Source organism: Dermatophagoides farinae, chromosome 5 (assembly GCF_024713945.1).
Source record: "Dermatophagoides farinae isolate YC_2012a chromosome 5, ASM2471394v1, whole genome shotgun sequence".
Taxonomy (NCBI): Eukaryota; Metazoa; Arthropoda; class Arachnida; order Sarcoptiformes; family Pyroglyphidae; genus Dermatophagoides; species Dermatophagoides farinae.
This window is the reverse complement of record NC_134681.1, coordinates 2,164,885-2,190,294: the sequence shown is the minus strand read 5'-3', so window position 1 is coordinate 2,190,294 and position 25,410 is coordinate 2,164,885. Positions and strand designations below refer to the sequence as shown.

Sequence of the window (25,410 nt, the reverse complement as noted above, 5' to 3'; positions counted from 1 at the left end):
AAACCAGACCAAAAAAAAAAAAAAAAAAAATAACCAACAAAATATTTCAAAACAGAATACAAAAACACAAGCCACCACCACCACCACCACTATCAACACTAAATGCCACCACTATTTTAACCAACAACAACAACAACAACAAAAAAAAACGAAAAGAAAAGAAAATGCTGAAAAAATTGCTTCTGTTCAAAAGAAGACGAAAACGAAAACGAAAACGAAGAAGAAGAAGAAACAAAATATCGAAATAAAAAGACCAAAGAAAAAAAATATGTGTGTGTGTGTGTATTGAACCAAATAACTGGAAAAAGAGAGAGAGAGAGAAAGAACTAAAAATTATGCAGGAACAGAATATAAAAAAAAATGTGAACCCCGAAAAAAAAGAGTAAAAGCAACAGAGGAAGAAGAATAATGAAATAAAAGGAAACTATTCGTGTGTGTGTGTGTATGTTATAGTGATTCTCAACGCGTTTCCTATGTTCTATATTCTGTGCATGTGTGTGTATGTGTGATTGGTAGAAGCTAAAAAAAAAAAATTTTTCTTTAACATCCATTTCTCGAACCAAAAAAAAAAAAAAAATATCAGCCATTCAACCATACATATCGACATCGACGACATCCACACACACACACACACACACACACAGACACAGAATTAAAGAAAAGAAAAATTGAAACGGTTATTCATTGTCGGTTATCTTTTTTGGTCCACCAAAAAAAAAAAAAAAACGTAGAAAAGAAAGAAAAAAAAATTTTTTCGTCTTCACTGCTGCTGCTGCTGTTGTTGTTGTTGATGTTTGCCTTGAGAGAATATTTCGCATCTAAATATTTTTTTCTTTCTTTCTTTCTTGTTTTCATCGTCGTCGTGGTGGTCGTCGTCGTCGTCGTCATTTCACTATATTTATTTATTTTTTTTGGTCTTCATTTTCGTCGTCCATTGCTTGCAGTGTGTGTGTGTGTTTGTTTTCGTCCAAAAAATTGTTCCGGTTTGATCCATCATTCATCGTTTATCATTCAAAGTTTTGATTCTGTGACAAGAAAAAAAACGCGCGCGTGTTTTTTTCAATCATTCACATGCTTATTGAATTTAAATTTTTTTTTGTTCGTTGAATTCAAATTTAAATGTGATTTTTTTCTGTGTGAAAAAAAAACTTGATCAACAACAAATAATGCAAAAAAAAACAAGACGAAGAATAAGACGAAAATCACCATCATTTGAATCGATTTTAATGTCGACCATTTTGTAAACTGATTCATGATCGATGATACACACCATGTTCAATCAATCAGTGTGACAAAATTGTGATTTAGTTATCGATAACACAGAACCAAACAAAACAAAAAAAAATTTGAACCAATGTGAACTGAAAATGTTGTCGTCGTTGTTGTCGTGTTCAAAAATGAAATAAAAAATAAATCAAAAACAAATTTTGAAAATTTCCCAAGAGAGAATCTTATCTTTCATAACTTGAAACAAAAAAAAAAACAAAACAAAACAAATTTGTTTCACTTACTCACTCAATCACTTTAATATTGTTCATTCATTTTACTTCCAGATTCTTTTATTTTTTCTTCTCAAGTTTGACTTTCATTGAATTTGTTCGTTTTTGATTCATTGATCCATTGATTCATCAATCTGAAGAAAATCTGAATATTTTGGTCATACGAAAAAAAAACTTCTGCTCATTTTTATGTCTGTGTGTGTGTGTGTAAAACATCAACAACAACAAACAAAAAAAAAATTTTCTAAATCACCAAAACATTGTCATTGACAACAACAACCAAATCCAATCCAATCCAATCCAATCGACACCGGAGTAAAACATGTAAAAAAAACGAATAAATTTACATACGACACACACACACACACACACAAATAAACTCAACGTAAATATATCACATCATGTAAATTTCGAGTGCACAAACAAAACATAACAACAACAACAACAACGACAACAACTTATATCTTCTATTGTAATCATCTCTTCATTTTTTTTAAAAAACTACACTGAAAATAATAATCACAATGTAAGAATCACATATTAAAAAATCAAATAAATACACACACACACACACACAGGCACACTAGCAAAAAAAAAAACATCACAACACAAACACTAATTGTGTTAATCTACTTAAATGTATGTGTGTGTTTGATGATTTGATGATTAAAACAAATTTTGTATGTTGTTTTTTTGTTATACTGAAATAGTGAGTGAGAACATCAAAAGTTGGACAAAAAAAAAAAACCAAAAACGACAAAAAAAAAATCCCAATCAAAACGATGATGACGAACAAGATCCTAGTTGATCTTTTTCAATTATGTAATTTCTGATAATAATAATAAAAAAAAAACCATAAATACACAAACACACACACACACACACACATACACAATGTGAAAAACACCTACACACATGGATCATTTACGGATCATTTTATTTGCACCAAATCAACTAATCATCATGATCAATTATAATAATTGAAAATTACATTGTTTTCTCTCTCTCTCTCTCTGTGTGTGTATGTTTCTGGTTCTGGTTATTCTTTTATTATTTACATTTACTTAACTTGTGTATTTGGATTCCAGAACTCTTATAAGTTGATTCAATTTGCCCAGAATATTACGATGATGATGATGATGATGATGATATTATTAAACATTTAATTTGTGTGATGTGGGAAAAAAATAATAGAATCAGAAACGGATTTTTTTTTCGGGGTATGTACAAAAAGTTAAAAACAAAAAAAACAATGAAAATATTCTGCATGTGAAAAATCATCTCGATTTGTGTGTTTGTGTGTGTGTGTATGTTCAGCTATTTGATTCATCAATCCAATTATTCATGTTGACGATGATGATTTATTCAGACGGAAATCCAATTCTCAATAAAATGTATTGTGGTGGTGGTGGTGGCGGAGAAATTGTCAAAAAAAAAAATCTAGAAATGACATTTGAATGAATGAATAAAGTGAATTTTATTTCATTTCATTTCATTTTTTTTTTTGCTGTCAAATAAATTTTTTTTTTTTTTGGTTCCATCCATGTTTTCCATTCTTTCATCCTGAAGATAATTCATGCGAGAGAGAGAGAGAGAAAAAAAAACCTCACATCAATTAATATTGGCCAAACACACACACACACACACACTGAGAGAGAGAAATTTTATTTTGACAATAATCATTAAATGGGTTAAATTTTTTCAACACCATCAACAGCAACACCACAACCACCACCACCACCACCATCAATTGTTTGTTTGTGTGTGTGTGTGAGTGTGTGAAAAATGACAATTAATTCAATGAATGAAAAATCCTATGCAACCAAAAAAAAAAAAAAAATCAAATAAAATGAATGAATAGAAAAAAAACCAACAGATCAACAACAACAAAAACAACAACAACAATACATTTTACCTTAAAAACTAAAACATCAAAACCAGCCAGGCAACCAGCTTCTTCAAATTCCATCATCATCATCATTTTGGTAAGTATAAAATTTTTTTTGTTTTGTTTTGTTTATTTCCAACAGCAGCAGCAGGGAATCAAAATGTAATATTGAATCTCTCTGTCTCACACATTTACACACACACACACAGCATGATTCATAATGTACAATTACGAATGATGATGATGATGATGATTATTATATCAATGATAATCAGTTAGAAATAAACAACACGAAGCATTCGTTTTTTACTTTTTTTTTTTTTTTTGATTAGTGGGCATTTTTTTTCATTTGGTTATATTTGGTTACATTGACTATGACAATGTTTGAAATTTGAAAATTGGTAATATTTGTCATCGCTGCCATAGAAAGAGTGATTCGGTGGTGGCCATTTGATTCCGTTTGCGATGAATCTCGATTAATTTTTTTTTTTAAATCCGCGAAATATCCATTCAATTCATTAATGTTTACATTTTTAAGATTTCAATGAACCACCACCACCACCACCACAACCAACAGTGTGTGTGTGTGAACGAAATGAAATGAAATGAAAAAAAAAAATTAAAACCAAATCGGATCCGTAGTGTGTGTTTTCGGCTTTGTGAGTAAAGCCAATTTGCCAGATCAACATGAGAGAAAAAGAGAGAGAAACAAAATATTTAACCCCGGAAAAAAACAACTAAGAAAACCGATACGATCAATTTCATTTATTTCAATCAAAAAAAAAAAAAAAAAAAAGAAATCCTTAACATTTCTTTGATTTTTCTACAGAAATTTTTGTTTGAAAATTCGACCAGAAATCAGATTTGATTGAAAGCACAGAGAAAAAACATACACACACACGCACACATGAAACCAGGCGTCAGATTCCTGATGATGATTCGGTGTGTATGTATGCATGTATGTCATGTTTATATGTGAAAAAAAAATTTTTTTCGTTTTCAGTCCAAATATTGTTGTGTAAATGTTTCCATTTTGTTCGAAAAACACAACAGATACACAGACATCGAAACAGAAACAGGAAAAAAAACGAAACAAATCAAATTCATTCGATGATGATTGATCAGAACCAAAAAAAAAAAAAATTGATGAGAAACAAATTCAGTAACAATGATGAGAAAGAGAAAAAGAAAAAATTTTTCAATCACATCATCATCAAAAAAAAGTAATAAGACAAGCAAATTCATCATCATCTAGTGTTGATCAATAATCAAATGAATCGATTCACCATTCATTCATTCATTCATTCATAATCAATCAATCAATCAATGAGAATCGATCATCAACAACATTAACATAATCAAATCATTTTCTCAATTGATTATATATGGTAACAACAACATTGTGTTTATCATTGCAAAAATGTTTATGTGTGTGCGGTGTGTGTGCATGTTAGTCAAAAATTTAAAAGCACACACAAAATTCAATTTTTAAAAAATTTTGTTTCATTCATTACCAGGAAAAAAAAAATTCAATTTCAAGCTAAATTTCATTTTATTCAAAAAAAAAAAATTCCAAATTCTAGCAACAGCTAGAAATGAAAAAAAAATTTTCATCCATACATGACTAGACTAGACTAGACTAAAAAAAAAAAATTTAATTTATCTACAAAGCAAAAAAATCTGGAATAATGAATAATGTTGTTTCTGGTTTAGTTTAGTGTTGAAATTCACAGCCTTTTTCTCTCTCTCTCTCACACACACACACACACACGCATTCTTTCGCTTCGTACAAGGTAAATACAGTGGTAGATTGTTGTAAATTGAACAAATGAAAAAAAAAATGAACAACCAAAACAGGCAGAGAGCGAGAGAGAGAAAGAGAGAGAGAGGATTACATAATTAAATTAAACAATTTCTCAGATAAAATGAAAAAAAAAATTTTTTTTTTTTGTCGCAAAATAAAAAATCAAATCACACACACATAGACAAGTGACGAAATAGACAAATGTGAAGAAAAAATTGATTAAATTTAATTCAATTACCCCAAATATGCACATGTTTCATCATTATTCGGGTTCTGTTTTTGTTTTTGTTTTTATTTTTTATTTCGGTTATTCAATAGCAGTTGTCGTTGTCGTGTAAGCTACTCTAGTGTTTTTTTTTCCTATCCAACCATTGAAACAATACAAAATGCAAACATGATGTGTGTGTGTGTGTGTGTGTGTGTGTGTGTGTGTGTGTGTGTGTGTGTGTGTGTGTGTGTTGGTGTGTTTGTATTTCATCAAATAATGACATTTTTTTTTTGCATTTCATTTCCGTTCAAATTACAATTTTCAATTTCAATTTCAATTTCATTTCATTTTTCTTGTTGTTGTTGTTGACTTGTAATTTTTTTTTTGTCGATTGAAGGTCGACGCACACACACACACAAATTTTAAGTGTGGGCGTCGAAATTGAATTTTGACTTTTGGCCCAAAATTTTTCTCCATTATCCGTTTATTCAATAGACAATTACGCAATGATTGTGGACAAAATTTTCCATTCGTAGTAGCAGATGTGTTTTGAATTTTTTTTTTCGTTTTGTTTTGTTGCACTTGAAAATAAGAATTTAAAGAATTTTTTCTCGCACAAACACACACACACACACACAAACGCAGAAAAAACTGTCATTTAAATTTACTTATTCATGATTTTCAGTGAATTTTTGTAGGAAAGAACAAAAAAAAAATTCTTCAAACAAAACGAAACAAAACTCCATTCAAACAAATAGCAAAAATTTGCAATTGCAAAGAAAAATGGAAAAAAAAGTTTTCTGTCAGTTTTGAATTTTGAGTTTGAGTAGAAAAATAGTAAATAAATAAAATTCCGTTTTTTTTCTTCATACCAAACAAACAAACAAAACATAACGACAACAATTCTGTATTTGATGTATGCAAAAGAATAAAGTTTTCAATTTTTGAATGGAATCGAAACTCGATTATTCTCTCTTCATGAATTTTTTCTATCTCAATCCAAAAAATTCTTGCATCTCTCCTTTTTTCCTTTTTTTTTGTTCTGGTGCTCGTTTCTATCTCGCTCTCATTCAGAATATTCAAACTTTTCAATTTTTATATGGTCATTTAAATGAAAATTGATATTTGAAGAATAAAAAAAGAAAACGATTCGAGTTTCAATTATTGCCAAGTTTTGTTTTTTTTTCTACAACAGAAAAAATTCAATTTTCTGAAGTTTTCAATAAATTTTTTTTTCCAATTCCGTCTCTTAGATTGATGATGATTTTGTTGTTGTTTTTTTTGTCGTTGTTGTTGTTGAATGATTGAATGAATGAATGAATGAATTCAAATTGAATCAATCAACAAACCGACCAAATAATCATCATCATCATCATCAGTAACATGAATCGATGACATGAAATAAACAGAAAAAGAATCACAACTGCTGATGATGATGGTAGAAACATCATTAGTGTCGATTCTTTTTTATTCAGAATCATCATCATCATCAATGATAACAATCTGATAATGGTGTGGTGATCATCAAACACACACACACACACACACACAATTGATCAACAAATCAAACAACAAAAATCATTAGAATAGAATCTGTCAGGCTTTTTTTTCATTTTCATTTCGGATTCTGAATTTTTTTTTCTTCTCAATTCATTTTCAAATCAGTCGCACAATTTTGTTGTTGTTGTTGTTGTCGTCGTTTTTGATAATCAAATCTAATATCGCACATACACACCGACAGACAGACAATTAAAATCATTATCATTATCATTACAATACACACACGCACACAGACAAACAGTTTTATCATTAGAATCTCGGTAATAATAGATGAGGATGAGGGAGAGATATTTCTCTCTTGAGACAATTTTTTTCCTACTTCTTCTGGAACACACATACACACACAAACGAACTCATTGCCATTGTGATGAATATCCGAAGAAAAAAAAGGCGTCCGTTTTTTTTTCGTTGTATAATATTACACACATTTGTTTTGTGTGGATATGCGGTTTTTTTTCGCCATGATTTTTTTTCTCTTTTCATTCTTGATCCATTTTGGGACAGAATGATGAAAAAATATGTATGTCATTCACATAGTAATATGCAATTTGTATTCAAATTCAAATGTGTGTTTGTGTGTGTGTATGTGGGGATCAGAATCCAAATTAGCATCTGAATGGAAGCAGCGAATGAAGATATATATTTTTTTTCTGTTGTTGGAACGAAATAAAACTTCCCCCAACCCCTCCGCCGCTCCCCGAAAAAAAATCAATCCATTCAATTTCAAAGAATTTGATAAATTCAATCAGCAGAAAAAAAATCAATTGATTATTATTGTGGCATAGTTGGTTAGTCAGTTGTTTGATTTGTGGCCAAAAATTTCAATGAATGGATGCATCATGTCTCTCTCTCTCTCTCTCTAGTTTGGTTGGTTGTTTGTTTGTTGCATATTGCAGACAACAAAAATTTTTTTTTTCATTATTCACAAGAGAATGAAAAACCTCGAGGCTATTACTGTATGGATTTTTTTCCACTTTATTTCCGGTACTATTCATTCACTGGAATTTTTTTTTCACTAGTGTTGATTTGAATATTTGTGTGTGTGTGTGTGTGTGAAAAATGAAGTAGAATTTCATTGTTTGTCATCATTTGTCATGGAAATGTTTCCAGAGGTGTTTTCGTGTCAATAAAAATGGTGGCCATCATCATCAGTTTTTTTTTGGACATTTTTTTTTCTTCTTGTAGTCGATTTTCTTTTTCTTGTTTTGCAGGATTTTCATGTTTTTCAAATTAAATTATAATAAGATCATCAAAAAAAAAAAAAATGGCCAAATCATTCATTCACAATCAGATTTAACGAAAAGAAAAACACACACACACACACACACAAACATTGAAATGAAAATCAATCAATTTAATTCAATCAGATCGATTGATTTGCCCCGTTCTCCAAAAAAAACGAAAAAAAAATCCGATAAAGAATTTTATCATTTAATCATCATCGATTTGACTTTGTGATGATGGCGCATTGGTGCCAACAAAAAAATTTTTTTTTTTTTTGACTTGTCCCATCAATATATTTTTATTATATAAAACTTTGGCTGTTTGTTTGTTGATCGATTCATTTTTTGTTTTATTATTGGAAACTTTCTTTCTTTTCTTGTTTGTTTCTTTCATTTTTTTTCTCTCTCGCTCTCTCTCTCTCTTTATTTTGATCGTTCAATATATATAGTCACTCTCTCTCTCTATCTATCTTTTTCATTTTGATCAGCCTGGTAATCTGATGCCAAGTTTGTGCATGTGTGTATGTCAAGCCATCTTTTGCGGATGTTATTAATTGTATTTTTTGTTGTTGTTGTTGTTGTTGTTGATGTTCAGTTTTGCACAGTGTGTATGTGTCTGTTATATTCAATTTAGCTTTTTACAAAACACACACACACATATATAAATGACGGGCTGTGTTGCTGTTTATCGATATTTTTTTTTTCTTCTTCGTCTCTTCGATATTCCATCCATATTCAGAATGATCTATTCTATAGTAAAATGAAACAAACATACTGACAATGATCAAGCAAAGCAGAATATTCTTTTTTTTCTATCTGTTACAATGATATTAAAAAAAAAATTAATCAAACAACAACAACAACGACAACAACAAAAATTGTATTTGTATCGTCAAACATCAGGCGCGCATCGAATAAATTGCAAAAAAAAAATGAAAAAAAAGTTTTGTGTTATCACAATAAAACAACAACGGCAACGGCAACAAGAAACTTTTGAAAGAATTTTCTCCGGCTTTTTTTTATCATAATTTTATTATTATTACAGTTTGAATAGATTGATTGAACAGGAAAAATTTTTTTTTTTCATAATTCACACACACACACACACACAGAATCAAGCTCGAAATGAATCTTTGTAGCTGTTGCCAGTTGTTTGACAACAAAGCGAAAAAAAACCGTCGAAAAAAAATTCCGAATCAATCTATCAATTTTTTTTTCTTGGATCAATTTAATTTATTATGCTGAAATTTTTTTTTTTTTTTTTTGGATGAACAAATGAATCGGATGACTGAATGATGATCGGCGTATGAACAAAAAAAAATCATCCAAATGGCTCTGTGATATATACATATTAATTTCCAACATGATGATGATGATGATGAAATTTAAAAGTTTTTAATGCAGAGAAAAAAAAGCTTCATGTTTTCATACAAAGTGAAATGAAATGAAAAAAAAAACAAAACTTTGACATTTAAGATTCATCACCATATCATCATCATCAAGTTTATTTTGTTTGTTTTGCATTGCTTGTTTGTTCTATATTTATTCTGTTATTTCATTCATTCGTTCATTATTCGGTAAAGTTTTTTTTTATTTTATTTTTTGACGGACGCAAACACACAAAAATATTATTTTCATGTTTGATTGGTGATCATTTGTGTCTTTTTTTTTGTTGTCTCGTGCATTTTGTTTTCAAGACAACAACAACAACAACAACAAAAATTTTCAATCTGCAACATGCACATTAACAACACACACACACGCACGCACTTGAACGAATTATAGTTCCGGTCGTCATTTTTCATCATGTGCATATATACTATTTATATTACAATTCTTTGGTCATAAACATTATTCTTAATATATAGAATTTGTTTCTTGTTTCCGGTTGTATTCTTTCTTTTTTATTATTATTAAATTCCTCTTATTCAATACCATTGGAACTAAAAAAAAAAAAAATTCTCATTCTGTAGCATCATCATCATCATGATCATTATATTCGTTTGTCAAGATTATTGTTTTGTTTTACACACGATACCAATTGACTTTTTAGCATTTTTTTTCTTCCTATAGATTTTTATCTCCGTGTACATCATCACATTCAATGATTTTATTTTATTTTTCGTTTCGTTTCGTTTTAATTAATTAAATCGAAAGAATTTTTTCCGTTGTTGTTGTTGTCGTTGTCGTTGTTGTTGTTGTTGTTGTTGAAAAGTTTCAAAGTTTCATCATCCATGAAAATGAAAAAAAAACGGTATTCCATGATGAAAAAAAATGCTTATCCTTCCCTAATACTTCATATATCGTTATCATTAACCGTCACTATGATTATCATCATCATCATCATCATCAACATTCAGGGTAATTAAAACGACAATGTCGACATTATAATGATGATGATGATGAGAATCTTTATTATTTCAATATCATAATTTCTGGTTTCTGGTTTAACGACAACAAAAACAACAACAACAACAACAACAGCAACAACAGCAAAAAACGTTTCGTAACAATCGTTCCATCATCAACTTCATGATGATGATGATGATGATGATCATTATCATTATTATTATCATTAACGATGTTTTATTATGATTATAGCCATCATCATCATTATCGAAAGTTTTTCATTTTTTTCCTGTTTTTAAAACACAAACCAAATGATTTTTTTTCTCTCTTTGTTTTTTTTTTTTTTTTTTTTTTTGAATAAAAATCAAGGAAATCAAACAACCAACAGCAAACGGGTAAAGAATTGATTTGGACAGGAACAAAAAAAAAATATGGAGCAGTCGTATATGTAATATATTTGATTCCAGTTAATGGAATGAAATTGTTGTTGTTGTTGTTGTTGTTGCATCAATTTTTCTCTAGTTTCACTGCATTTGATTTATGTTGAAATTATGGTTTTTATTTTTGGTTTCAAAATATCCAGAATGGGCGTGTTTTGGGCCAAAATTCAACAACAAAAACAAAAACAACAACAACAACAACAACAGAAAAAAATGAAATTATTTTGCATCACTTGGCATTCAATTTTTTCTACATCATCATTATCATTATCATCATCAAATTGTTGACTTCCTTTTTTTTCTTTTCTTCATTTCGTCATTGTCTTTTGTCTTTTGTCTCTGAATTTTCCATTTCTCTCTTGGTTTTACTTTTTTTTTCCATTTTGCTTCGTTTCCATTTAATAATGATAATTTTTTTTCCATTTTTCTGATTCTGAGATTCTTTCATCATTTCTCTTTTATTCTTTCATCATTAGATTGATATGTGATTGGTCAACAGAAAAAAACAACAACAACAACAACAAACAATGTTGCCATTCAACCATTATCTTCAATCTTTTTCATCTATTATCTCATACAAGTGTGTGTGTGTGTGTTGCTGTTCCATATCATGCGAATCATAATTTTTTTCTTCTTCCTTTGTTCAGGATGTTACAGGGCAAAAAAAAAAATGATTCACGAAAATGTTTCATTTTCATTTTCATTCGCTTAATTTATCCACAACATTTTTTTTTTGTTTCGAGTTTATTGTCAAGATACACACAAACACACACACACACACATATATTATATATGGTGTGCAAGTAATTAGTTGCCAAGGGTTGCCAATCAAAATTTTGACGATGCAATTAGATTGGTGTGTGCGTATGGATCTCTGTGTGTGTGTGTGTGTGTGTGTGTTTGGCTCATATCAAGTAAAGTAAGTAAGTAATAACCAGAATTTTTTCCATGTATAAGAAAAAAAAATGAAAGAATTTTTTTTTCTATTTTTGGTTAAATGTTGTTTTTTTTTCACATGAATCACTGTGTGTGTGTGTGGTATATATTACATATAACTCAGACAGAGTGGCCAGAATATATATCAATTATAAATGTATTTGTGTTTGTTGTTACCATGTCTCTCTCTCTCTCTCTGTGTGTGTGTGTGTGTGTGTAATCGGAATTTATTTTTCTCGTTTGTTTCCTTATTGAACCGGAAACTTGAAATTAAAATTATTGATCCAGGCAACAACAAACCACGACGACGACTACAACGATGGCTATGACGACTATAAATTCCAATATATATTAAATCCTCCATAGCCATAGGATATTTTTTTTTTTCGCTGTTGTCAATGTTGTCGTCATCCATCAGCGTTTGTTGTTTGAAAAAATTGTCACAACAAAACAAAACAAAACAAAAAAAAAATTAATACCAGATCCATTCAACCACCGATCCATCCATCCATCCATGCACAGTGATCATCATCATCATCACTTTTATTAATTACAAAACACACCCATTCAAACATATAGCACACATTTATTTGCTGGTTTTTTTTTGTTTTAATCCTCGTACACAAATAACGTACACAATTTACAAACATCCAGCTCATTTATACAACAAAAAAATAGCCTGTTGTGTGTGAATCATTCGATTTTCATTGTTTATGTGTAATGAGCAATTTCTAATGAAAATTTTTTTTGTTTCTCCAGATATTTATCTTCCAGATTTTGTTCACCAATCATCATCATCATCATGATCATGATCATATAAATGATCAGTGAAAAAAAGAAAAATTTATCTGTAAAAAAATTGTGAAGAAAAAAAAATCAAATGCAACAACCACAACAACCGAAACAACAACCACAACAAGAAGAAGAAGGAGAAAAAAAAGACAAAATTATGTTTAAATCACCATTATTATCAACGATAATAACGAATACGATAATAACGGCGAATAAAATTAATTCAAAACAATTACAACATAATAGTAGTGAATATTATTCTGTAAGAATAATAAATTCTTATTCATTTATCCATCATCATCATCACCATCACCATCATCACCGTCACCGTCACCATCATCATCATCATTATTATTATTGCCATCATTATCCACCATATAGAATTATAAAAAAAAAAAAATTTTCATGATAATACAAAATACATCAATATAACTACCACCACCACCACCATTATCGCTTGTTATTTTTATTTTTATTATTAAGTGCCAAATGTAAACAACACAATATTCATCATCATCATCATCATCATCATCATAATAAACGACCACAAATCATCATAATAAACGTTAACAGCCACAACAACAACAACAACAACAAATGATAATAATTTTGAACAGAACGAAAAAAAAAATTGCCAGAAAATTTTTTATTATTATTATTAATCATTATCAATCAATGAAATCGTCCAAATTTTATTTATTGAAAAAAAAAAATTTTATTAATTAAATAATAACAAAAATGTCAATATTATCAACAGCAACAAAAACGAATCAAAAAATTGATAAATTTTTACAAAAAACAAATATAATAACAACAAATACAACGACGACGACGACGACGACGATAATAATAAAAAAATGTTAGGCCGTAAACAATCATTACGCCATACGGTAACATCCGGTTTGGCAGCAACTGCGGCCAATATAATGGGTACGGGTCCACCGGTTATGATTGGAAATCTTGGTGTTAATGTTGGTGGCCAAAGTGGTATTGGTGGTTCAAGTGGTCAAGGTAATACAATTACTGGTATTGGTGGTGGTGGTGGTGGTCAATTAGCAGCAGATGGACCATCACCAGGTGTTGGCGGTATTATCGGTGGTCTTGGTATGGCCGGCGAATTAGAAGAATGTATCCGTGCCCGTACACTTTGGTGGGAATCACAATTAGTACGACGTTTTATGAGATTTTGCGCCTTATTATCATTGGTTTCCGTTTCTATGAATACGCCCTATACATTTAGCCAGATGCCCTCGTTATTATATATCACATTTGTGATTGACATACTTGTTACATTTGCTTTTTCAATTGAATTCATTTCAAAAGTTCGTATACGTGGTTCACGAACATATTTTCATGATCGTTGGTCACAATTCGATGTTACAATGTTAATCTGTCTTATTTGTTCGTTGATATTACATATTTTTGAAATAACCGGTATGTTGTTTTTATTTGTCGTTTTCTTGGAATTTTAATTAATTTTTTTTCTTCACAATTCATTTTCATCATAATATAGGTTATGTAGAAGAATTTTCACCATTATCAATGATACGTGCACCACGGCCATTAATAATGGTACGTGTGGTGCGTGTATTTTTATCATTCTCAATGCCACGTGCCCGTATTACGCAGATATTTCTACGTTCATCACAACAAATTTATAATGTAACATTATTCTTCATATTCTTTATGTCATTATTCGGCTTACTTGGTGTACAATTTTTTTCATCGCTCAATCATCATTGTGTTTTAATCGATAATTATACGGAACTATTTCAGCCATCCATACATATGTTAGCTATACCGGATACATATTGTTCACCAGAAGATTCACATGGTCATCAATGTCCACCGGAAATGGTATGCGTTGAGATACATAATTCAAGTGGTTATGCTGGATTCGATAATCTGGCACATGCATTGTTCACCGTTTACCAGAGTGCCTCACAAGAAGGATGGTCGCATGTGATGTACCAAGCGATGGACTCACTCGACTTTTTCCGTTCAGCCATCTATTTCGTTACATTAATATTTTTTCTAGCATGGCTAGTTAAAAATGTGTTCATTGCTGTCATCACTGAAACTTTTAATGAGATACGTGTACAATTTCAACAAATGTGGGGTGAACGTGCCCAAATTGTAACACAAACAATACAGCTAGTATTGATTGGTGATGATAAATGGAAATTAGTACAATTGACCGATTCGGATGCAAGAACACGTGCACCACATATGATCAGACATATATTGGGTACAGCATCATTTCAGATATTTGTCATGATTATGATTGTTGTCAATGCAATCATAAATGCAAGTATTCAATTTGATCATTCGGGTAAATCACGTGATGATTATTATCGTACTATTTATCCATCGGAAGTATTTTTTACAATATTTTTCGATATTGAAGTCTTGTCAAAGGTATGTGCAACAACAACAACAATCCTTGACTAATTTTTTTTTCCATTCAGATTTGGTGTTATGGTCTACGTACATATATACGGCGATCATTACATAAATTAGAATTACTATTATCGATTGGATCATCGATACATGTATTGCCACCATTATATATGACATCGCCATTAGTATATTTTCAAGTATTACGTATTGTAAGGCTAATAAAAGCATCACCAGTATTGGAAGATTTTGTTTATAAAATATTTGGACCCGGTAAAAAATTAGGTTCATTAATTATATTCACTATGTGCCTTCTAATTGTTACATCATCAATATCAATGCAATTATTTTGTTGTTTTCCTGGTTATAATAAATTTCAATCATTTCCTGAGGTATGTATATACATGGGTATAAATCCCTTGTTTTGTGTAATTTATTTTGATTGGTTTTTTTTTATTCAACAACAAAAACATGTTCAACATGAGAAAAAAAACCAATAAATAAACAAACCGATAAACTAATCCCTGGACAAATTATTTTTTGTCATTTTTCTTCTTCTTCGTTTTTTTTCCACAAACAAACCACACAAAAAAGGCATTCATGTCAATGTTCCAGATTCTTACACAAGAAGGTTGGACCGAAGTAATGAATGAAACGATATTACGCTCTGGTGCTAAAATTGGTCCATTAGTTGCAATTTATTTTATTCTTTATCATCTATTCGTATCATTGGTATGTGTTTGTGTGTGTGTGTGTGTGCGGAATGTTAATTTTTTTTCTTTTCTGACCAATGGTCATTTTACAATTAATTAATTAATTAATGAATGTTTTGTTTTCATTATAGATTGTGTTATCACTTTTTGTTGCCGTTATTCTTGATAATCTTGAATTAGATGAAGATATTAAAAAAGTGAAACAATTAAAAGCACGTGAACAATCAGCAGGGTATAATGAAGAGCTACCATTACGATTACGGTTATTTGAATCATTTCCAGATTCACCACAAATGACACGATTACATAAACAAGCCAATGAATTTAATATACCAAAAGTTCGTGATTCATTTATGCGTGCATTTATTGATTCCACTAATACAACATCAACAGTTGTATCGACTACAGCTGTACCATCGGGTGGTACTGTTACAGCTACTGTAACATCAACAATAACCGGAACCGGTTTACCGGCTGCCGCTGCTGCTGTTGTTGCTGCTACCAGTGGTGGTGGCGCTGGAACATTTGCACAAAATTTATCCAATAGTAATTTTACAACATTACCATCATCATCGATGATGATGACAGCCGGCGGTACAAATCGTCCATTGATAATGACAGCTGCCGGTAATTTAACTGCCAGCAACAAACCAATGTTGCCTTCATTATGTTCATCCGGTGGTACAAGTATTGGTGGCCTATTTTTCAGTACACGTAAACAATCGTCGATAAAATTATTAAGTCCAGTATCGAAAGGAAGACATTCAAGTCCATTATTACGTCGTGTACAGGTTGCTTGTATTGTATCCGATTCAAATAATCAACGACTATTGCTCAATGATACATCGGTGGCCGGTATTCCTGTAGTGTCTGGTGTAGCTGGTAGTGGTGGTGGAACAGGCGGTACTGTTGGTGGTGGTACAACATCGGCTACTACTGCCGGTAGTGGTGGTGGTGGTGGTTTTACCAGACATGGTGTTTCACATGGTGTTGGTAGCCGTGGTATGAGACGATCAGTACGTGGTAATCTTAAAGAAGAAGTCGGTACAGAAGAATCACATTCCGGTGCTGGAAATGGTCCATTAGTGCGTGGACAAGATTTTGATTTTAAAATGTTACAACGTAAACAAAAACAAGCTGAAATGCGTCGTACACAACGTGAAAGTGATCTTCGAGAAAATCATCCATATTTTGATACACCATTATTGATTGTTGGACGTGAATCAAGATTTCGTATGATTTGTCAAAGTATTGTTAGTGCAAAATATGATCCACATGTTCGTGATCCAATAACTGGGAAGGAACGTAAAATGCGTTATAAAGGTGCACATGAATTATTAGGTTTAGTACCATATTGTGATTGGATTATGATTATCGTAACAACAGTATCCTGTGCATCGATGATGTGTGAAACCGGTGAACATCGTATAACCAACACATCGATATTGATTATTGCTGAATATACATTTGTATTTGCGATGGCCATTGAATTACTATTGAAAACATTAGCATGTGGATTGTTATTTACACCGAATGCCTATCTAGCCAATGTAGCTGGTGTTATGGATTTTCTTATATTCGGAATATCCGTCCTATTTTTATGTTTATTACCAGAAAAAGTACCACCACAATCATGGCAACAAACATTATATGTAATGCGTTGTATACGGCCATTACGTATATTTTCATTAGTACCACATATGCGTAAAGTTGTATATGAATTATGTAGAGGCGTTAAAGAGATTGCATTGGTATCCGTTTTATTGATTGTTCTTCTATTTGTATTTGCATCGGTCGGTGTACATATGTTTGGTGGCCTATTGGCACGTTGTAATGATCCATGTATTAAAACAAGAGTAAGTTTCATTTATCATTTGATTATTGATGATTATTGAATTTTTATTTAAACAAAACAAAACAAAACAAAAAAATTTTGCTTTTTATATTTTTATATATATATCACACAGGAAGAATGTATCGGTGTTTTCATGCGACAAGTACACGTGACTAGAATGAAATTGGCTAATCAAAATGAAAAAATGCCTTCAATTCTGGTGCCTAGAGTTTGGTAAGTTTTTCTCTTTTTTTTTCTTTATTTCTTAATTTTTAAATTTCAAGAATTAAGAAAAACAGCAATTGTAGATAGAATTACAGACCAAAAAAAAAAATAGAAATTCTCAGAATTCACCAAATTCTAAATTCCATTGATGATAATGGACCAAATGAATGTGATTAGTGTGTGTGTGTGTGTATTTTATTGTTGTTGTCACAATTAATAAGACGAAAATAAAAAAAAAATAAAACACGAGAAAGAGAAATTTTAGTTTCAAATCATCATCTAAACATTAATGGATTTGAGTGATGAAAATCTTATTATCATCGTTATAAAATAACAGTAGCAATAGTAATAGTAGTAGTAGGAGGAAAAGTGGTTGTTTGCTACCAAAAAAAAAAAAAATTTTTTTTTCTTTCATCTATAATGGCCAATTTGTGTTCGTTTGTGTTTTTTTTTCTCTCTACTTTTTTTCCACTTTATACTAATGTGTGTGTGCATCACTTATATCATATATACCCACACACACACAATATGAACACATGAAAAACACATTCAGGTCAAATCCAAGAAATTTTAATTTCGATTCCATCTCGAAAGCATTATTAACATTATTTGAAATGTTATCATTGGAAGGTTATAATGATTATCGTGATATAATTATTGATCAAACAAGTATTGTAAGTTGTTTTTTTTTGGTTTTGTTTTCAAATTTTGCTCTAAAATTTTTCGCTATAAAAAAATGAATTCTAGCTTGAAAGAACCAAACATACATACACACACTGTTTCTCGAAAATTCTTTAAATTTAATCAAAAAAAATGATAAATAATTAATTCATTCTTGTTCTAACCAATTGTTTGTTTGTTTGTTTTTTTTCTCTATTTTTTTTCTATTGCTTTTTTTTTCGTTGCTGTCGCTTGATGTTACATGGGAACAACATCGAAAATAAACGGCTTCTTCACGCCTTCAAAATGGATTGATTGATTGATTAATTTTTTTTTTTTTTGGTTGCAACTGGCCAATTCATGCAAAATATCGCATACCCACACACACACACACACACATGAACACACGCAAATAACAAAGGGCCAATCCACGTCGTTTCAATTTCGATTCACTTGGCAATGGAATATTGGCCCTATTTGAAGTATTATCATTTAAAGGCTGGCTTGATATTCGTGATGTCATCTTAGCACGGTTAACTCCAGTATGAAAATTAATTTTAAAATTTATTCGTTGCTTTAAAATAAAATTAGATTAGATTAGAAATAGATAGATAGATGATAAATGTGCATGATGATGATATGATATAGCTTCAAAGTAGTTTGAAAATTAGGCAAAATTTTGACGAAATTTTAATTTTTGGATTTTTTTTCGATTCGATTCGATTTTTTTCCACAGTTACACGCCATTTATATACATGTATTCGTATTTCTTGGCTGTATGATTGGCCTTACATTATTTGTTGGCGTTGTCATTGCAAATTATGGTGAAAATAAAGGCACAGCCTTATTGACGGTGGATCAACGTCGTTGGTGTGATCTGAAGAAACGTTTAAAAATTGCACAACCATTGCATTTACCACCACGTCCTGATCATCATCGTGCACGTGCAATTATCTATGATATAACACAGCATATCATATTTAAACGTACAATTGCCATATTGGTATTGATCAATTCAGCATTATTATGTGTTAGTTGGGATAGTAATATGGAACATACAAAACCATTGGCCAATGTTTCGGCTGCATTGACTTGTGTTTTTGTATTTGAGGTTTGTGGATTGGTTGTTTTTTTTTTATTCATTTGAAAATTATTTCTACTTTCTACTTCATTTCAGGTATTCATGAAAATGATCGCATTTACACCACGTGGTTATTGGCAATCACGCCGTAATCGTTATGATTTATTTGTCACCGTACTTGGTGTACTGTGGCTAATATTGCATTTTACATTCTCAAATAAAGCATCCAATGCTTTCGGTTTCATTGTGGTTATATTACGTTTTTTCACCATCACTGGTAAACATGCAACATTGAAAATGTTAATGTTAACAGTTGCCGTTTCGGTTTATAAATCATTTTTCATCATAATGGGATTATTTTTATTAATCCTTTGCTATGCATTAACCGGTGTCATTTTATTTGGTTCAGTAAAATTTGGTGAAAATATTTCACGTCATGCTAATTTTCGGTATGTTTGTTTTGTTGAATTTTTTTTTATTTTCAATTTTTTTTCATTCATTCATTTATTCATTCAAAATTTGGTATAGTACGGCAATAACCGGTGTAATAACATTATTTCGTATTGTGACCGGTGAAGATTGGAATAAAATAATGCATGATGCAATGCTGTCGCCACCATTCTGTACATTGAATGGTGATAATTTTTGGACCACCGATTGTGGAAATTATTATGCATCATTAGCATTTTTCTGTTCATTCTATGTCTGTATCACGTATATTGTATTGAATCTATTGGTGGCTATTATTATGGAGAATTTTTCATTATTTTATTCAAATGAAGAAGATGCACTGTTATCATATGCAGATATAAGAAATTTTCAAAATACATGGAATCTTGTCGATATACAACAACGTGGTATGATTCCTGTATCTAGAGTAAAATTTGTATTACGTTTATTAAAAGGACGATTAGAAGTGGATCCAAATAAAGATCGTTTGTTATTTAAACATATGTGCCATGAAATGGAACGGCTACATAATGGTGAAGATGTTACATTTCATGATGTATTGAATATGTTGTCATATCGTTCTGTTGATATTAGGTTTGTATCGTTTTCATTCTTTTTTTTCGTTTTTTTTTTTGATTATGAAAATTCTCTGTTTTTTTTTGTAGAAAATCATTACAATTGGAAGAATTACTTGCACGTGAAGAATTGGAATTTTTAATTGAAGAAGAAGTAGCCAAACAAACAATACGTGCATGGTTAGATCAATGTTTACGGCGTATAAAAAAAGAACGACAACAACAATCATTGTTACATTCATTACGTGCAACAAATGAACCATCGATGGGACAATCATCATTTTTTGGTTTAAGCGGTGCAATTGCTGATTTAAACAATGATCCATATGGTCTTGGCGGTGATCAAATGCAACTAAAACCATTGGCTGAACAATTGGCTCATCAACAACAACAACAACAGCAGCAACAGCAACAAGATGCATTAGCTCAAGATGATGAACAAATTAAACGTGATGATGTTGCATATCAAAGATTGATGATAAAATCACGTTATGGTGATGTAAAAATACCATCATTTGGACCAAAATTTCCAATGGATAATATGATGGCCGATTCATCAAATAAATCATTATGGGATACTGAAGAATTTGGTGGTACCACCACTAGTGGTGTTGGTGTTGGTAAACGTCCACATGGTTCAGCACATAAAGCGACAGATGTAGTTGCTACACCACATCCACCGACCACACCACATCCACCACATCAACATAAACGTGTCGAATTTCGCCATGTTGAAGAAAGAAGTAAACAACAACAGAATCCTTCATCATCACCGTCAACAGCATTGATTACATCACCAATAAATAAATCATTGCTAACTGCCCATGATTCCATCGGTGGTGGTGGTGGTACTGATAAAGATTTAGAATCTGGACATATAACATCTACAGCTAGTTCAACTACGACAACAACTGCAGCAACATTAGCATCAAGTCGTGGTAAAAATATTGAAAAACTTCGATTACCATCATCATTGGATCCATCGTCGGATGAAACGAAACATCATTCAGGATCATCATCATCATCATTGAAATCCGCCATTCATCAACGTAGTATGAAACAAGCAAAAATACCTACAGTAGCGCCACCGCCATCTGATGGTAATCATAATCGTCATCATCATGATGAACAGCATGGAAAAGATGTTACACCTAAACATCAAACAACATTATCAACAGCGATGCCTTTACAACAACAACAACAACAACAACAGCAACAACAAATGCCTGTTCGTCGTTTTCTTTCATTACATTCATATCCACCAACATCATCATCATCATCATCATCATCGACACATAATAATGATCAATTATCGTTATCATCATCATCACCATCTAAAACAATTACTAAAATAAATCAAAAAGATCCACATCAGAAACTGATTAAACAGGTGAATATTGTGGTACCTACGGCGATATCTACAACGACAACTACCACATCGACAATAACGATGACAACTAATAAACAACAATCATTAGTAGTTGGTCATCAATTACAAAGTTTGAATGAAGAAGATTTATCCGCCAGTGGTGGTGGTGGTTTCGATAGAGGTGATGATGTTGACGATGACGATGATGATGGAACAAAACGACAAAAATCGACCAAAACAATTACAACCGATTTGCAACAGCAACAACAACAACCGGTTGGAGCACCATCAATGACATCGACAACAAATACTGTTACAATGGCAACATCCGGTGGTGGTGTTAATGGTGGTTCATCCTATTCATCAACAATAGCAGCAGGAAAAGCAACAAAAACTGAACAATTACGTATGGATAGTGATAGTATTGAATCAACATCAAATACAGAATCATCAACAAGTTTGAATATTCAAAAATCAAATCAACAACAACAGCAGCCAATTTCATCATCATCATCATCAGCAGTAATAACAAAAACCGGTATCATACGTAGTGGTGCTTGTATATTACAACAACAATCATCATTATCATCGACAATAATTCCAACAACAACAACAACAACTGGACCACCACAACCACAACCACCACCACCGGCAACAACAACAACAACAACAACAACACAAACGAATAATAATAAAAAAATTAATCAAGTTCGTGCACAGATACTTGTTAATGAAGTACATGATTGGTGGCTATTACATTTAAATTGATTGATGATTGAAATCTATGTGAAAATTCTACGAACAATTTCATTTCATTTCATCATATTTTTTTTTTGTTGTAACATAAAAATCATCATCATCATCATCATCATCGTGTAAAGATATTGTTGATTTTTTCGTTTTTGTTTCTATTTTGTAAATTTTTTTGTTCAAATATAAAAAACACACAAACACATACACACACACAATATGTAGCCAAACGAAGAGCCAAATTGAATTTAACTTTTTCTCTAAAAAAAAAATTTCTCGTTTTTTTTTCTTTCATTTGTGAATCACCATCATCATCATCATGATCATGATCGTTTTTGAAAAACGTCGTCGAAGACAATAATAGTGAAATTTTCTCATTTTTTTTTTCATTCGCTCATTTTTATTTTTCACACACCCACACCCACACACACACTCTCATTTTCCTTTTCGCTCTCATATTCACATCAAAAAAAAAACAAACTAACAAACCAGAATATTGAAAGTTTCTATCCCAAATTCTACAGCTTCCATTTAATCGTCATGATTTGATTTCATTTTTAATTGATTAAACAATTTTTTCTGTCTCTCTCCCGTCCGTTAGTGGTTATTTTTTTCCGTTTACCAAATTGCCATCGTCATCATCATCATCATTATCATCATCGTCATGAGCGCCATAATCATCATCATCATAATCAATTTTAGAAATTCAGAAATAAAACAAAAACAAAAAACATTACTCTGCTCGATGCCATCCAATTTGATTCGGAAACAAACAAACACACACACAAATACCATACATAACACATGTTTTTGTTTGAAATGTAAAAAAAAAATAAATTTCAAATCTCTAAATGTCATTCATCCGTTCCATATACATATGTTCATCTTCTACACATTATATAATGATGATGATAATCACATGGTTTTTTGTTGCCCCTCCGATCATCATTGATCCTATTGTATAAAAAAAAAATCGAATTCAATATTCAAATTTCATTCACCTTATTTTATTTCAAACTTTTTTTTTCTCTCTCTCTCTCTCCAAAAATCAATTAAATTTTAATCGATCGATATTGATGCTTTCATTGTTATTGGTGGTACTCAATTACAAGAAAAAAAACAAACAAACAAACAAACAATGATGATAATTTTATTCAATGAAAAAAAAATGATTAAAAAATTATTATGATGAAAAAATATTCAAATCTAAACGATCAAGTGTACGATAAAAATGTCCAGGTAAATGATTGACATTTGTTTCAATAATAAGATCATCATTATCACCATCATCAGTTTGTATGCTGATGTTATTGGTTCTGTCCAATTGTTTTAATTGATCAACATCATCATCATCAGCATCGATTGATTGATTGGATTTTTTCCGTAAATGTCGTATTGGCCGTAATAATTGTGGTAATATTAGACCATAATGATGTATCATTAATGGTATTTCACGATTACTGCGTACACCTAATTTTTGACAAACCTGCCTAGATAATGGCTCAAATGATTGATCAATATGACGCCAATTTTCTAAACGTTTCTGTTTCAACGTTGCCATTGTAATATGTTGTCCTAGTATATGTTTAACCCGATATGAAAAAAATGTATCACCCAATATAAATGATGTTTTATATGCAAGAAAACATTGTATTGCAGACCATTTTGTGGTCGTTGTATGTAGATCAATTAATGATACAGCTAGATCTGTGTTTTGTGCCAATACACGATATTTGATTGTTGCTGGTTTTACCGGACCCAATACATATTTATTATCACGATTTGCACCAGCTTTACGAATATTTCTGGTCATATCATTCGGTGGTACATAGATTGGTTCTTTTGATTTGCCTAATTCATCGATTTCAGTTAAACGAATACCACAACGTTCTTCATACCAATGACCGATTTGAATGTTTGGAATCAAACCATTTACAATACAATAGAAATGCATTGGTGGCAATAGCTGTGTTTTTGCACGACGTATTGATTTCAAAACGAATTTTTCAATCATTTGATTTTCGGATAATAATAATAGACCAGACCAACGACGATCTAATGCTATAAATAAAAACATGAAATGAAAATTTTTATTCAAATCACCATTGACAAACCTTTAATTATATGTAATCGATTATTAAGATGCATAAATTGTCCAAGTAAATCCAAAACATCGGCAACAGAATATTTTGGTTGACCAAAAATTTTACTATTCAACATTTGTTCAGCAGATGATGGATTTTTACAATAAATTTCATTATTAGCCGATTTATGTATGCCTAATCCCCATGGTTTTGAAATGGCTATCAAACCATAATCATTGTAGACAATATTTTTAGCCAATAATTTGACTAGATCAATATGATTATGCCAATCGAATAGATTTCGATATAAATGTTTTGATGTTGATGTTGATGATGATGATGGTTTTTTCTGTCGGCCATCATGATTTCCACTGATTGCCGGATTCAATGATGCTATTGATCTCGATAATATTGGTGAACAATGTATCAAATTTCGATTAAAAATTAACAAAATTTGACGTTTAAACATCTTTTTTTCTAAATTTTTTTTTTGTTTTTTCAAAAATTATACAAAAAACATGTGCTCTTGCAAGCCATTCATAAACACTAGTACAGAATCAGCCGATTTTTTTT

General features: G+C 30.9%; 2 protein-coding genes across 3 annotated transcripts; one reads left to right on the top strand and one right to left on the bottom strand.

Moving 5' to 3' along the window:
- The first annotated feature begins 743 nt into the window (after positions 1-743).
- na (sodium leak channel non-selective protein na) lies at positions 744-23,950 on the top strand. 2 transcript variants are annotated; one of them, XM_075731073.1, is made up of 12 exons: positions 744-3,484; positions 12,667-14,133; positions 14,213-15,117; positions 15,168-15,488; positions 15,691-15,828; positions 15,941-17,665; positions 17,777-17,877; positions 18,422-18,542; positions 19,265-19,639; positions 19,706-20,058; positions 20,138-20,653; positions 20,725-23,950. In XM_075731073.1, the coding sequence occupies exons 2-12, from the start codon at positions 13,557-13,559 to the stop codon at positions 22,769-22,771; spliced, it is 7,179 nt and encodes a 2,392-aa protein (XP_075587188.1). In that variant the 5' UTR covers positions 744-3,484; positions 12,667-13,556; the 3' UTR covers positions 22,772-23,950. The 2 variants fall into 2 exon arrangements, with proteins under 2 accessions (XP_075587188.1, XP_075587187.1); XM_075731072.1 differs by lacking the exon at positions 18,422-18,542 and adding an exon at positions 18,950-19,070 and having other exon boundaries at positions 745-3,484.
- On the bottom strand, positions 22,697-25,359 carry LOC124499444 (mitochondrial mRNA pseudouridine synthase RPUSD3). Its single transcript, XM_047063351.2, has 2 exons — positions 24,868-25,359; positions 22,697-24,814 (listed from the first exon to the last, which is right to left on the bottom strand). The coding sequence occupies exons 1-2, from the start codon at positions 25,304-25,306 to the stop codon at positions 23,937-23,939; spliced, it is 1,317 nt and encodes a 438-aa protein (XP_046919307.2). The 5' UTR covers positions 25,307-25,359; the 3' UTR covers positions 22,697-23,936.
- Between the last annotated feature and the right edge of the window lie 51 nt (positions 25,360-25,410).